The following is a 15,590-nucleotide window of genomic DNA, read 5'->3' on the forward strand; positions in this document are numbered from 1 at the left end:
ACCCCCAGCCACATCACCATGTTGTGTGCTGTACCTCTGTTAGCTACCAGCCTCCCCACAAGAAGTGGCTGCATGTCAGTTGTAGTGCAAGTATAAAGTTTATGAAGCACATAAGGCTTCTTCAGGATGAAAGGCGCTATTGACGTAAAATATTATGAGTAGCTAGTAAACGAGCTCTTCAGTGCCTTTCTGGTTAACCATGTTTGGGCTATTGGTCATTTTACATTTACAGGCACAAGTTTGTAACTAGGATCCATCTTAGCGTTCAGCTAAGGCTCTTTTGCCTGTTTTACTTTGACACACAGAGCCCTGTTTCCATTGTGATTCTTCGCCCTGCCTCAGTAACTGCACAGGATTCCGGCCTTCAAATGGCAAAATAAACCTGACTCCTACTCATATGAGGAAAAAAGAGTTAAACAGACCAAAGATGGGCAGGAATTTCACATGTGTTTGGGACAATCTACTTTTGTATGAGGAGTCTCGATCTTGACATACAGTGCAGATATTAAAGGCCTGCCTATGTCACTGAATGTAACAAAACTCAGTTAAGCCTAATACATCCCTAGAGGTAGACAAGTGGCCTCACCTCTATTTTACAGATAGGGAAATTATAGTATAGAAGCAGCAAATCACAAGCAGAGCTACGAATAGAACCTAAGAGCCCGAATTCCCCATCCCCTGCTCTTGCTCCTACATGCACGGGACTACTCCTGAGAGCCATGGGAAGCTGACCGGCTGCACTGTTGTCTATCCGGCCTGGGGATTACAATGCTCCTTAAGTCTCACAATCTGTTGCCTCCTCCCCCTTTCTTTTGTTGGCCTCGTTGGGAGAGGAGACGGCCTCAGATAACCACTCACGCATCTTCCCCTGTGTTCTTCCCCGATAAGCACCGCCTCCGCCCAAGTTACAAAAGCAACAAGCCCCATTAGATGCGCATTCCTGGCGCTGCAGGAAAACCTGTTTGAACTAACATGCTGGGAATGACAGGGTCTTTCGTGTAAGAATATGATCCCCCTGCTCTGGACATCTCTGGACAGCTTCAGCTTACACTGACATCTTCTCTAAGGGCTAAATAAGGGGGGAGGGAAGAGGAGGAGACAGAAGAAAAGAATGTGTATTAAGTAATTGGTCACATTCCTCTCTCTTTTCTCCAATCAGCTCACTTCTCTTCTCTTCCTATGTTGTTTAGCACCTTCCACCTCTCCCCGTTTCAGATGGGACCACACCAAATTTTGTCACTCCCCTCCTGCTCTAGCCCCTCCCAATCTATGATAATCCATTACGTGCAGCTGAACTGAGCCCTTAGAATTTTATATTCCCCCAAAAACAAAAACACGCACACACACAAACCCACCTTCCCTCATGTCCTAACCACAAGTCAGGCTCTGAGCTGCACTTTTATGGTCACATTCCTTGTACGTCTCACTAAATATATATACTGTAATTACTTTTCACTGTAGATTTATGAGCCAGCTTTACTAGTCATTATTAGATTTGCTTGCTGTTGTGAGTGACATTTGAGAGTTTATGGGCTCTCAGCTTCATTAGTTCTATACTAGTGGAGATTGCCAAGATATTTTTTGCACAGTACATTTTTCATGCATCTCCTTAGCTGCCTCTCCAGTCTTGCTAACCAATCGCTATGCTTGGACATTTCCTGCTGCACGATTGCATCATTAAACACTGTTCCTCAAAAGCACAGTGCCTATAACGGTAATCCTGTGCCTGTTCCTATCAGTTCATTTCAGTCATCAGTGCAGGGCTGCAAAAATTACACTCACCTAACAAAGCTAAAGGCCCTTTTGCTGCAAAGCACCATACCTTGTGATTCTGATAGGAGGTCACCGATATAAAGGATGTCTCTGGAAACACATGTGTGCAGAACGCTGTGTTCTTGGACCCAAAGGCGTTGTTTTCATCTGCTTTCACAATGTGCAGTCTCGGCTGGTATTTATGCATTGAATTAAGAATAATCTGAACAGCAAATAAAAACATGGCAAGTTTGTTAAAAGTAGTCAGAACCGTTCAAGTGGCGTCAATAATGCAATAAAATATTACTCAACAGCTCCAGCTGTGCGCTTTGATTTCCGAGAAAATCAAATATAACAGGTTGGTGTGCAGTCCCGAAACAGGCTTTAGGAATACATGACTGTACTTAACAACGTCCAGGACTGTGGCGTATCAGTGAAACTGCCTGTGGAGCTAAGGACCAGGGAAACATGGGGGCCACAGACCAGGACCGAGGTGTATTAACAGAGCTGTATGGGGAATCCCTGGCATGTCAAGGTTTGAGCTGTCTTGACAAACGTGCCTGGGGAAGCTAGCTCAGCAGCTTGCCTCAGCCCAGCGTTATCAGCCCTTCGCAAGCACTAGATTTACTCACGTTACAAATAAAGGTCTAGATTAGTGCCAAAACATCCCGCCTCTGTTTTCTCCTTTATTACCCCTCCCCTCCCCCCCCCACCCTTGCCTGTCTTCTTGGTGCAAGGCTTATTCCCCCTAACTATTCCTTCCCCCATTACATTCTCTATCATTGTCCCATGGGGCCCATTCATCTCTAATGGGAGAGAGAGTCCCCACCCCCACCCCGTCTTTTCAAAATCCGTATTCCTTGCCACAAACACTGGTGCCCAAAGCTGCCTGTGAATGGCAAGGATCTGGCCTGTTTGATATGGAGAGGCAAAAGATGCTGGTTCCACTCCCTTTGGAATCGGCTGGTTTGGTTAGCAAAACTTTCAGATTTTGTGCCCTTCAGTACTGACGCATGCAGGGAAAAAAAAAAAAAAAAACCCACCAGAAGCATATTCTGCATTTCAGACAAAGGAGCAGGTACCGTATGGGACTTTAAAGTCTCCTCATCTGGCTGCACATAACTCTGCCCACAGTAGCTGGCTGCATCATATACCATTTAAATGTAATTTTTATTGTTGACATTTTCCAGACAACCTTCCCTCTCCCCCTCGCAGAAGAATGAGGAATTTTTGGCATTTTATCAGCTTTGCATCGTTTCTCTTAACTGTTTTGCTGCTATGTTGCAGGGCTCAGAATGTGAGAGGGTCAGCTTCGTGTTTGGTTTGTAGGTTTTGCTGTCCCTTCAGGAATCAACCAGTGGAAGCACAAATCCCTAGAGAAGCATGGGCAGAGAGCTGAGGCGTTCCTGAAGAGGAGGTTTTCAGTTATTAGTCATCAGAGAGGAGCCCACGCTGCAAAATCCAGTTTAGATCTGAACTTTCCCCAAATCAAGAGTGTTCAGTTCAGTTCAAGCTTCATCATCCTCATTTTACAGCTCCATAGAGCCCAAGGCCCGAAGGGACCATTATGATTATCTAGTCCAACCTTCAGGCTAACACTGGCCATAGAACGACACTGAAACAATTCCTGTTTCTAACAGCACAAAGGGGCAAAGTGACTTGCCCATATCACACAGTGGGTCAGTGGCAGAACCAGAAATAGAACTTGAAACTGGGATTTTTCAAAGGGGGAAAAAACGAGGGACCCATTACATTTGGGGCTCCTTTGAAAAGCCAACCCTAAAGCTCCTCACTCCCACTCCAGTGCCTTATCCTCTAGGCCATGCTACCTCTCCTATAATGCATGTTTCAAGACCCTGCTTGAACCTAACTGGAACAGAGCCAAGGCAACAACTAAAGGCAGTATTACTCGGTTGTAGACCCTGATGGAGCATTCAGAGTTTGACCAGACAAGGATATTTTACAGAGACTCTGAAGGATATTGTTGTGACCATAAACACATCCAGAAGTTCATTTCGGAACTCAAACTCCATTATTGCTTAAGCTGCCCCACCTCACTTACGAGGTTTTGTATTTTTGTCCCTTGCTGCACCAATCTGAAAATTCACCACTGCTCAGAGACCTTACAGCGCACAGACCAGGAAAGGAAACAGCCCCAGATTTGCCAGATCAAAGGTGATCCCTTTACATGAAGTGTGATGAATATACATGAGAAATGCAGAGGGTGGAGGTTAACGTGATTTAGTCAGTGGCCATGGACATGAATGAGGAACAGCTTTCAGCAGAGAGCAGAAAAGCACAAAAATCCAACAGCACAGAAGGGAAATGTGCCATTTTCTTGATAATAACATTAAAAAAGCAGTTTTTCCCATGGCCAAAGGACAAATTACACCTGCAAAAACTGCCATTTGTGTTTGCCAAAAAGCTGAAGCTAAAAAGAAATGCCTTTTCATTCTCTTCTTTCTCTTGCTCTCTCTTTTTTTATTATGGTTCCACTGAAAAATACATTCACTCATAACTCTCGCTGTAAGCACATTTATTAAATACCATCTCCCATGTTATGCAGCAAGTTATCCTGTGTGATTACAGAGGTGCTTCACATTGAATTATAAGGTACTGGTAGAGAAGCAGGAGTTTAAGTGAATGATTGTCTCACCAGAATGTGAATTCAGTTAACCCTCCCCCTTGAAAGCAGACATATTTTAAACCAGTCTATTACATCTTTACCAGTCCCCAGTATCTACATGACGCTAGAATCCAACAAGAATTTACAAGGTGCTGAATGCTCAGTCAGTTGAGAGGTCTGATTTGGCCTTATGCCCCATATTCCTTTATAACACTCATGGTATCCATGCAGGGCCGGTGGAAGGAAGTTTTGCACCCTAGGTGAAACTTCCACCTTGCAGGCCCCCGCTCCCAGCCCTGTGGCAGCTCCCCCACCCCACCCGCCCTGAGGTACCCCCTCTCCCTCCCGGCAGCTCTCCCCTCCCTCAGGAGCTGTGCGGCAGCTCCCCAACCCAGCTCACCTCTGCTCCGCCTCCTCCCCAGCGTGCTGCCCCCGCTCTAATTCTCCTCCCCTCCCAGGTTTGCGGCGCCAAACAGCTGATTGGCACCACAAGCCTGGGAGGCGGGAGAAGTGGAGCAGCGACGGCGTGCTCAGGGAGGGGGCGTAGCAGAGGTGAGCTGGGGAGGGGAGCCCTGCGGCAGCTCCCCCTCACCGTGAGGCACCCCCCGCCATGGCAGCTCCCCACCCCCCCGGCAACTGTGCGGCAGCTCCCCACCCCAGCTCACCTCTACTCCGCCTCCTCCCCAAGCACGCCGCCCCCACTCTAATTCTCCTCCCCTCCCAGGCTTGCGGCGCCAAACAGCTGATTGGCGCTGCAAGCCTGGGAGGTGGGAGAAGTGGAGCAGCAGCTGCGCTCAGAGAGGGAGTCTGAGCCGCACGTGTCAGCGTGCCACCAGCAGCCCAGCCCAGGAACACTGTAAAAAAAAAAATTGGGGGCACCGCTTTTTGGCCCCCCCCAAATCTTGGCGCCCTAGGCAACCGACTAATTTGCCTTAATGGTAGCACTGGCCCTGTATTCATGTCAGTCAAATGTTTTAAAGCCTGAGATTTTGTTCTGACATGCCAAATTACCAACTGATACCTCTTGTGGTTACACGAAGACAACCATAAACAAGATATGACACAGTGAGGTAGAACAGTCAGCAGTTCCAATTAGAGAAGAAAAAAAAAAAAAGGAAAATCCATTATTACCCTTCTGACATTGCCAACATTTCCAGAGCCTCAGCCCCTTTTCTGAAGCTGTGCATGCGTGAGTTTTTGGATGCATCATTTTTTTCCTCGTCAAAAAGTTTTGCATGTACAAAAGCATGGAGCTGTGCATGCAGGTTGTATTTGCACACACAAATATTCCTTACTTATATTTGATTTAGGTTTTATGTGAACCACCCCCCAAAAAAACTTAAGCATGAAAAACTGTGCACGTGAAAATTTAGGGCCTGTCTCTATAAGCAGTTATCACGTGGCAAGCTGGGTGCAAATCTATCTTGCACTAGCCTGCTGTGCACCTACTGTCTGTGTGGACTCGGCTACGATGCCCTAAAAATACTGTAATGTGATTTGATCTGTTCCTGTTTCAAAGCGGGGTAGATCGAAGTGCACTACGGCACTTTTAGTGCATCGTAGCAGAGTCCACAAAGACCGCTGGTGCACAGCAGGCTAGTGCGAGATCGTTCATGATATGCTAGGATGGAAATCTAACTGTTTGTATGGACACTCCCTTAGGTACCTACAACTCAGACCGTGATATTAGCAGCTGATGTTGAAAATACAGTCTTGTGTCATTGTCTAAAAATGCTCAAAACAAATGTAAAAAAATGCTACTTCTATGACCAATATCAGTGGAAATACTAACCTAAAGAATAAGAAATAATTGAATTGATAAGATAGAGCATATGACATATTATGCAGGATGCATATCAGAAGCATTGATAGAGTCAGGACTTTTACAGGCGGAATCCTTGGGCAATTCACTTAAGAGCTCTGTACCTTAATTTTCCCAATAGGGGATGATAATACTGAAATGATCTTTTTATATTTTCCTTCTCTTAAGTAGGTTGTGAAATTAATGTTTGTAAAATATAAAACATTATAATGTAGATTTTTGAAAATTATCTTTGCAGATCATTACTCAGTATATCATTAACTGAAATATTAGTTCCCAACAACAACAGGAAAAGTGTGTTTACATTATTGTCTGGAATGGTTAAAAATACACTGGTGAGAGACAAATATTTATAAGTCTATATGAATAAAACATTAGTATAGCAAGTTGAAAAACAGCACTTCTTAACTTGCATTCCAACATGCTATGCTACTAACTGTAAAGGTCTCACTATACAAATATTGGATTTTACTCTTATCTCGATTAGATTGGTTGCTATCACTCTGAATTAAACGTGCAGTTGATCTTGTTGGCCATTTGTCCACGAGGAAGCACAATCCAGCTTCCATGGTATAGTCTCACCTAGAAGGTTCAGAGCTATGCTCTATTTATTGTACTATTATCTTATTTTTAAAAAATTCAAAATCAGGTTAACTAAAGTGAGATAACTAAAGCCATATTTGGATATCTGATATTAGCCTGATTATGTAGCCACAGTTCTCAGTGAGGTTAACGGGTGCCTCATTTGCTCAGCATCTGTGAAAAATCAAGTCATTTTTATTTAGGTGCCTAAAATCTAGAAGATTTTGGGTGGGATTTTCAAAGAGCTCTACGTAAGTGAATAGGTGCTTTTCTAGACCTATTAAGAGAGGGTCACTTAGGTGGATCTTGAAAATCCTACTTACAGTTGCCGAACTAGGCACTTAAATTCTAAACATTGAGCTGTCAATTCTTATAGATCATTTTAGTCACTAATATAATATACTGTCTATTTATATAGGGACTTGTTTGGTCCCCATCACTGCAACATCCATGGTTGCTTGGAAAACCAGTAAAAGGCAGATTGAGGCACAGTCTCAGATACACCATTCTTTCAGAAAACAAAATGGCTGACTCAGCATGCATATGCTGGGCCTTTAGTGAGACCAGGGTCAGGCCCTCTTATTAAGAGAGTTTTACAGGTACGTATATCACATTCATATCTTTTAATAAAGCATATAGGGTCAATTACCTCCCTGGTATAAGTCCATTGCCATGAGGGGTGAACATGGTATACAGTGACTTGTGTTCTTCTGAGAAATATTACTGTTGGCAACAGAAAAACTTTCCTGAATTGTGGAATCATGCTCAAAGTTGATCACAATCCCAATAACTTTTCTATCATTTGGGGAATATTTTACAGCCATTTTCTTCAAAGACAGTCATTTTTTACACACACACACACACACACACACACACACACACCCCTGTTGAGTCGCACTCCCTTTGTGCCAGTGCTTAAGCTGTGTGCTAAAGTGGACATTTTACACACACGTATCAAGAGTCATATCAATTTTATAGTCTCCCAGCCTAGCATTCCATGAGCCTTTCATGACAAAGCCTTATTTCGACTCCTAAAAACAATAGGAGCTTAAGCAATGTCTTTTTCCCCCCATCCCATTCACTGATCACATGGTTGGCAGCTGGAATTTAAACTTTAATGTGGCTCAATTAAATAATCCTTTTTCTTGTATTCTCTAATCAAAAGCAACAATTGGCAAAAAACAAATGGCATCATTTGCTCCATTCATTTTCTTTTCTCTAGGAAAACATTGCTTTGCGGCCTAACCCTGCAAGATGCTGAGTAGCATCAGCACCACGGCTTGAAGGTGTTTGGCACTTTGTAGGATTGGGCCCTTCGAGTGAGAGCTTAGGTATACACGGGGCCTGCTCACGGTAATGCAAACTCTCCCTCTACTCATTGTAACATGTATTAACTTTCACATGACATTTTGGGAGTTGATTTAACAGAGCTTGCTGTTTCTCCAAGGTATCATGTATCATGTGATGCAGGGGTTGTCATGGCAATTGCCCTTTTTATATTGAATAGTAAATAACTGCGTAAAAGCTGCATAATTTTATGGTTGGTCCCTCGGGATCATGCAATTAATGTCAAATCTTTCATTTTAATGTATTTTCTATTTCTTTCTTCCTTCTATTCTCTTTGAGTATTAGAACAAAGGAGGGACATGTTCTTCAATGGTTCTGTCCGTTAAGTTGGGCCTCAAACAGGTATGTAATAAAAATGACCCTTTTAATTTGTGCATAAAGAAAAACGGTGTCTAAACAAATCAGAGCACAAAGCATATAGGGACAAAATCAGAAAGCTAAGGCACAAACTGAGGTACACCTAGCAAGGGACATAAAAAGCAATAAAGACGAAGAGGTTCTTTAAATATATTAGGAGCAAGAAGATGATGAAGGAAAGTAAGTCCTCTATTTAGGTCGGAAGGAGAGCTAATAACTGATGACATCAAATGCCTACGTTGCTTCAGTCTTCACTAAAAAAAGATAGTGGAGACAGATACTCAGCACTATTAATATTAACCACAACGGGGAAGGAATGCACGCTAAAGTAGGGGAAGAACAGGTTAAAGAATATTTAGAGACGTTAGATGTAGTTAAGTTGGCAGGGACTGATGAAATTCATCCTGGGGTACCTCAGGAACCAGCTGAAACAATCTTGGAAGTGTTAGCAATGTTCTTTGAGAACTCATGAAGGATGGGTGTGGTCCCAGAGGACTGCAGAAGGGCAAACATAGTATCCATCTTTTAAAAGGGGAACAAAGAGGACCCTAGGAATTATGCACCACTCAGCCTCATTTTGATACCAGGAAAGATACTGGAACAAATTAACAATCAGTTTGTAACACCTAGAGGATTATGGGGCTATAAGGAATAGCCAGTATATATTTGTCAAGAAGATCTCATGCCGTACCAACCTAATTTTCTTCTTTGATAAAGTTTCGGGTCTAATGGACCTGGAGTGGAGAATACACTTATAAAATTTGCAGGTGACACCAAGCTGAGAGGGGTTGCAAACACTTTGGAGGACAGGATTAGAATTCAAAAAGACCTTGAGAAATTGGAGAATTGGTCTGAAATCAACAAGATGAAATTCAATAAAAATAAGTGCAAAGTACTTCATTTAGGAAGGGGAAAAAATCAAATGCACAAATACTAAATGGAGAATAACTGGCTAGGCAGTAGTACTGCTGAAAAGGATCTGGGGATTATAGCAGATCACAAATTGAATACGAGTCAACAATGATACAGTTGCAAAAAAGGCTAATATGATTCTGGGGTGTATTAGCAGGAGTGTTGTATGTAAGACACAGGAGGTCATTGTTCCACTCTACTTGGCACTGATGAGGCCTCAGCTGAAGTACTTTGTCCAATTGCATGCACCACACTTTAGGAAAGATGTGGACAAATTGGAGAGAGTCCAGAGGAGAGCAACAAAAAAATCTTGGGAAAAGATGACTGAGGGAGGACCTGATAACAGTCTTCAAATATGTTAAAGGCTGTTATAAAAAGGACTGTAATCAATTGTTCACCATGTCCACTGAAGGTAGGACAAGAAGTAATGGGCTTAATTTGCAACAAGGGAGATTTAGGTTAGTTATCAGGCAAAGCTTTCTAACTCTAAGGGTAGTTAAGCTCTGCAATAGTTTTTCAAGGGAGGTTGTGGAATCCCTGTCATTGGAGGTTTTTAAGAACAGGTGGGACAAATGCCCATCAGGGATGAGGTAGGTTTACTTGGTCCTGCCTTCTGCACAAGGGGCTGGACGGAATGACCTCTCGAGGTCCCTTTCAGCCCTACATTTCTATGAGTCTATGATTTTTGTGAAGGTTTTCGTTTCAGTGAATTGACTCTGACCTGAACCCTCATGCCCCAAACAACAGCACAGGGCATTGTTGCCAGTGCACATAAACCACACATTGCCACTCGAGGTTTTTATAGTCCATATTTAAGTGCTACAAAAAAAGCATCACCTGTTGCCTGCTTCACTTCTTAAACATGTGTGCCCCCAACAACCCTTTTTCTTTTGTTCAGATCTTTCAAAGGCCTCTTTGCTTCCCTGGCCTGCTGTAGACCTCACAGTTATTTTTAAGTGTCCCTGAAAGGTGAGTTGGGATAAAATATGCTCCAGCATAAAAAGCAAGTGTCTTATGGGCGCCATATGCTCAGAGAGTAGAGCCCTAATGCCAGGGCTAAATCATGAGTGTTCTGTCTATTCCACATGGCCCAAGCCCTGAATCCTTCCATGCTGTTTCCTTTCACACTAACACTGGAGCAAGCAGAAAAGATGGAGTCCGCCCCAAGTGATATATGTGACCTGACAATTTACAGAGCGAGAAACAGAAAGTGGAGAACCTTGGGAAAAGATTCAACAGGAAAGCAAACAAATTGTTCCTTCTAGAGGGCCAAAGCCAGAGGTCCTCATTCAGTCCTTATTCCATCTAACTTCCATTGCAGTCCATGGGAATTTTGACTGAGTAAAAACTGAGTAAAGGCCACAAGATGTGGCCTTGGTGGCAGCGTTTGTGGGGGGAGATGAGTCTTCAACAACGCAAATCTTTTTTTTTTTTTTCAGAATGGTAACAAACAGAGCAAATGCTGAGATCCATATGCAGGCAAAATTCCCATTAAAGAATATGACTAGAATTTGGCCTTATGTCACCAATAGGAGCAAAGGCACTATGCAAATCTTGACATCTTTCACTGATTGCTTATTTAGGCAAACTTCCCATTGAAGAGTGAATGAAGGCTTCAGGATCTGATTATATATTAAGAAAAAAACCTGAACTTCCTTAGATTGATTTAAAACAACAGTGTTACCACAAAAAACACCTAATACATCAAATATAAATTCTCATCCCAAGCCATATAGTTTAAACTCAACCAGGAATCACACCAGCCATTTCTTATCTATGTAAATAAATGTCACGTTATCATCTACTCATCCCGATCGGTCCCATACAATATAGCAGCACAAGGCTCAGTTCTTTTTCATAGGCACAAAGCAGACAATATAAAAGTTCAACTTGGCCTTTATAATTCAATATCTCTGCATCCCTGGGATCAGGTCAGTTTCAATACAAAAAATGAGACTCAAAATAAAATCCCTCACACAGATATTTCTACTGGCAGAACCAACCTAATAAGCAACCCAAAAGACTGAACTGGGCAGCCAAACACAGTGCTAGACAGAAATGTATTCACATCAGAAACAACAGATCATGGAAAAGTGAATCTAAGGGTACGTCTATACCCAGCCGCTAGTTCGGCGGCTGGCAATCGAACTTCTGGGTTCGACTTATCGCGTCTTGTCTGGACGCGATAAGTCGAACCCGGAAGTGCTCGCCATCGACTGCGGTACTCCAGCTCGGCGAGAGGAGTACCGCGGAGTCGACGGGGGAGCCTGCCTGCCGCTTGTGGACCAAGGTAAGATCGAACTAAGGTACTTCGAACTTCAGCTACGTTATTCACGTAGCTGAAGTTGCGTACCTTAGTTCGATTTGGGGGGTTAGTGTAGACCAAGCCTAACTGAAGTATAAACTACCAGAGAACAAGGACATCAGGTGAGTCTATTGCTAAGGATGTCAGGACACATTCAGCATTGGTGTAGGTGGGTACAACAAATATATGGAGCTGTGCCCTTTTATGCAAGCAGTGAACTTGGCCCAAAGTTTTCACAGTTTTATCACTAAGCCCAAAATAAATGCTGAATGATGCACGTGCAAAATTTCTCCAGAAAGGGGCATGTGAATGTTGTTGGTAAAATACGCACCTAAATTTACATATCAGGTCCCAGATAGGAAACATTTCCTGTCCCACAAGTCAACGTAGAACTGCAAAACTTAACTAACCATCTAACTTTATAAGATTCAGACTTTTAGAAGATGAATAGGCTGTTGACATGATTAAATGTGCTGAGTGCACCGGACAACGAGACAGAAAATGCAAAAATCAATTTAATAGATAAATGAGAGAGAAGCCCCAAAGGTAAGAAAAAGCAACGCCTTGCAGAAAGAGTCCAATAAAAACAGGTGGGGAGAAATTACAGACCTGATCAGAACCAAACAGCAAAGCAAGTTAAAGAGGTCCAAGAAGATGCAGATCAAGAAAACTGCAACTGATAGCTCATCTAAAATGTCCCATAACATCAAACTGCAGCAGTCCTCTTCTCACAAAACAAAATGCATTTAAAATAAGACAAAGACAAGGGAATTAAAGAGCAACAAACCACCAGCAAGGGAATGAACAACAGAGGTATGTACAAAGATCCTTGCAGTCAGAAGTCAGGTGAAAAAAAATACAGTAAAGAGACAAAATTCCAAACAGTGTTAAGAACAAATGCACCTCCGAAATGCTGAGCTTTCAAGGGGTTAAGATACATCTCCAATTATTATTTTTTATTTAAAAAACAACAAACAACTCTGTTGTGATGCATTTGTCCCCTTGCAGTTTTCAAATGTCACTACATGCCTATGAAAGAGAGTCTGCCATGGTACTGTTTGTTCAGAGCCGGTTTGAGGTTGGTGAAAAACTCTGAGACAGCCTGAACTATGCTGTGCCTTTGCAGCCAAGCTAACCTCAGTGTCTCTCTGTAGCAAAGCCTGTTTAATGTGGCAGTTCCCCCAGAACTGTCTGGTTTCAGTAGAAGTCTTATTATCACAACCACTTCTTAAAGGGCTCATCACTTTAGTTCCTGTGTGCTGAGAAGCACGGTCAGAAAACCCTCCACAATAAACCAGGATAATCACCTGAGTTCACACTGGCTTTTCCTGGAGATGGTTATTCCACTGAGATCAAGGGAAATTAACCCTTGGTAGGTCAAAAACCACCATGAAGAAATAGTTTAAAGGAGTAGGATGTCCCTTTAAGAATGTGAATATCTTAACTACGATTCTGCCCACTCCACCCCCATGTATCAAAAGGCTAATTGCACAGATTAAAATAATACTAATAATTGGTACATTGTGGTTGAATGAATACTCTCAGTGTCTTGTATGTAAACTGACCCTCACCCTAAGAAAAATGCTTAGCACTCCTCTGCAAAGTACTATCCAAACGTTAACACTTAGTCCTGCCAACACCCTGGAGGAGTACTATAGCATTACCATCCACCCATTTTACAGATGGTAAACTGAAGCTTGAGTTCAGGTGACCTTCCCAAGGCTTAGAGGAAGCCGGAGCTAGGATTAGAACTCAGGAGATCCAGGCTCCCAATGCTGTTATTGCCTCTCTCCATACATTAATAGCTTCAACGGAAGCCACTTTTAGAGGGTAGATCCAAGCCACACCTCTGCAGGTGTAAATGGACCTGCCTGCAGTGGAACTGGAGCAGTTCTATTTCCTGGACATGGGGATGATTTGGGGAGCCTACGCTTGGGTTGCACACAAGGTGAGCACTGCCGACTAGTTCAGCTGACATAGCTGTGCAGGGCAGTTATGGAGACATTACCACCTTCCTCCAGCCATTTCCATCACCCTGCCATAAAAGGATATGGGTGGAAATGGTGGCTCGGTAGCTGTTCAATAGCCTAGGAGAAGGATTGTTTTCCCCCTTGGGCCACATCCAAGGCCTGTTAAAGTAAATGAAGAGACTTGCATGGATTTCAGTGGCCTTTGGACTAGGGACCAGACTCAGTTTCACAGCCTGTATTCTGGGACTGGGCTTTGACTCGTGAGCTGGTATTATGTATTATTTGTACGTGGTAGCAGCTAGGATTCCCCAGTCACAGACCAGGACCCCTACTGTGTTAGGTGCTGTATAAACACAGACCAGACAGACAGTCCTGGGCCCAAAGAGCTCGCAATCGAAATATCATTGTGGACGGAGATGTGGGGAAACACCCAAATGGAATGAAAGTCAATGCCCTGCACATTTTAATTCTGGTTGGAGTGAATCCTCGGCTTAGACATAAACTGGTCTCTCAGGGAAAAAAATAATTCACTGTGGGCCTGATCCAAAACCTAGTGAAATCAATGAGAATGAGAACCTGTCAGAGAATTCCTTTGTAACAGTCTGTAAGCACTCTCTCACCCAGACCTGGACGAAGAGAACTCATAGACATTCTTCAAATCTTTAAAAGACAATGGAATTCCATTCATAAGGATCTAAACTAATAGAAATATTTGTTAGGTCTCCCTTAATGCTCTGTATTAACCTTCTGCAAGAATAATAATTATGTAGTCCTTTTTAATAAAGACATATTTTTGTAGAATTACCAGATTACAGATAATATTCCCTAAATGAATTAACAGATCGTGGTTAGTATTCTGAAGGAGTAATTCTAATTTTTCATCTGGAACCAGTAGCTGGATGGGTATTGTAGCCTGAATAAATCAGTAATTTTAGTAGATACCTTACTGTTGTGTCAGCGTTCTGACTCTCAAGTTTAGAAAATATTTTGTACTTTCAAAGAAAGTGTACGTTGCTACCAGTCATTTACATGGCATTAGGAAGGAAAGTCCCAAATCTGTCAAAATAATGAGCTTGTTAGATCACAAACCAGCCTCGGGACACACATAAATCAGAGGTTCTGTTGGGCTGATTATCTGTGCATATAAAGTTTTGAAATACATAAATAAAGGTCTCACTCTAGGAGGAGGGCTTTTACCTTTAAACATAAGTGGCTTAAAATGATTTCTTTAGGATCTGATCAACTCTATCGCTGAATATCACAGGCACTTGCTCACTTCTCATTAGGGTGACCATATGTCCCTTTTGAAAGGGACAGTCCCATTTTTGGGGCCTTTTTTCTTATATAGGTGTCTATTATCCCCCACCCCGTTTTTTCCACAGTTGCTATCTGGTCACCCTACTTCTCATAGACTCACAGACTTTAAGGTCAGAAGGGACCATCATGATCATCTAGTCTGACCTCCTGCACAATGCAGGCCCTGGAACCTGACCCACCCACCCCTATAATAGACCCCAAATCTCTGTCTGAGCTACCGAAGTCCTCTGAATCCATATTCAGCATGAGTATTTTTCAGTCGAAAAGCCTGATGTAAAACACAGGCCTTTCCTGATAAAAAATTGCTCCGACAGAAAAAAGGTGTAGCATTAAGGGCTTCCCTGCACTGGGGACTTGGGTACCAATACAGACTCCTAGTGTAGACACGTTGCACTGATGTACAAGGTCACTTGCACCGGTGCAGTTTAGCCTGTGCAAGTCACTTTTTGTACTTGTGCAGTGTGTATCAATACAAGGGGCTTCCACCGGTGCAGTTACATTGGTGTGGCTACACCAGCACAAAAGTCCCCGATACAGACAAGCTCCACAACTTGTGAATTGACTGAAGTATAAACTGAAGCACAGAGTGGGGAAGCAGTT

At 42.9% G+C, this 15,590-nt stretch overlaps 1 protein-coding gene across 4 annotated transcripts in view; it reads right to left on the reverse strand.

The window, feature by feature from the left end:
* TBX4 (T-box transcription factor 4) overlaps positions 1–15,590 on the reverse strand; it is a 68,805-nt gene that overhangs the window by 11,655 nt on the left and 41,560 nt on the right. For all 4 annotated transcript variants that reach the window (XM_054008806.1, XM_054008808.1, XM_054008805.1 and 1 more), the window contains one exon: positions 1,823–1,975. In XM_054008806.1, coding sequence (XP_053864781.1) covers positions 1,823–1,975 — 153 coding nt within the window. The remainder of the gene's footprint in view (positions 1–1,822; positions 1,976–15,590) is intronic.

This window comes from Malaclemys terrapin, chromosome 18, assembly GCF_027887155.1.
Source record: "Malaclemys terrapin pileata isolate rMalTer1 chromosome 18, rMalTer1.hap1, whole genome shotgun sequence".
Taxonomy (NCBI): Eukaryota; Metazoa; Chordata; order Testudines; family Emydidae; genus Malaclemys; species Malaclemys terrapin.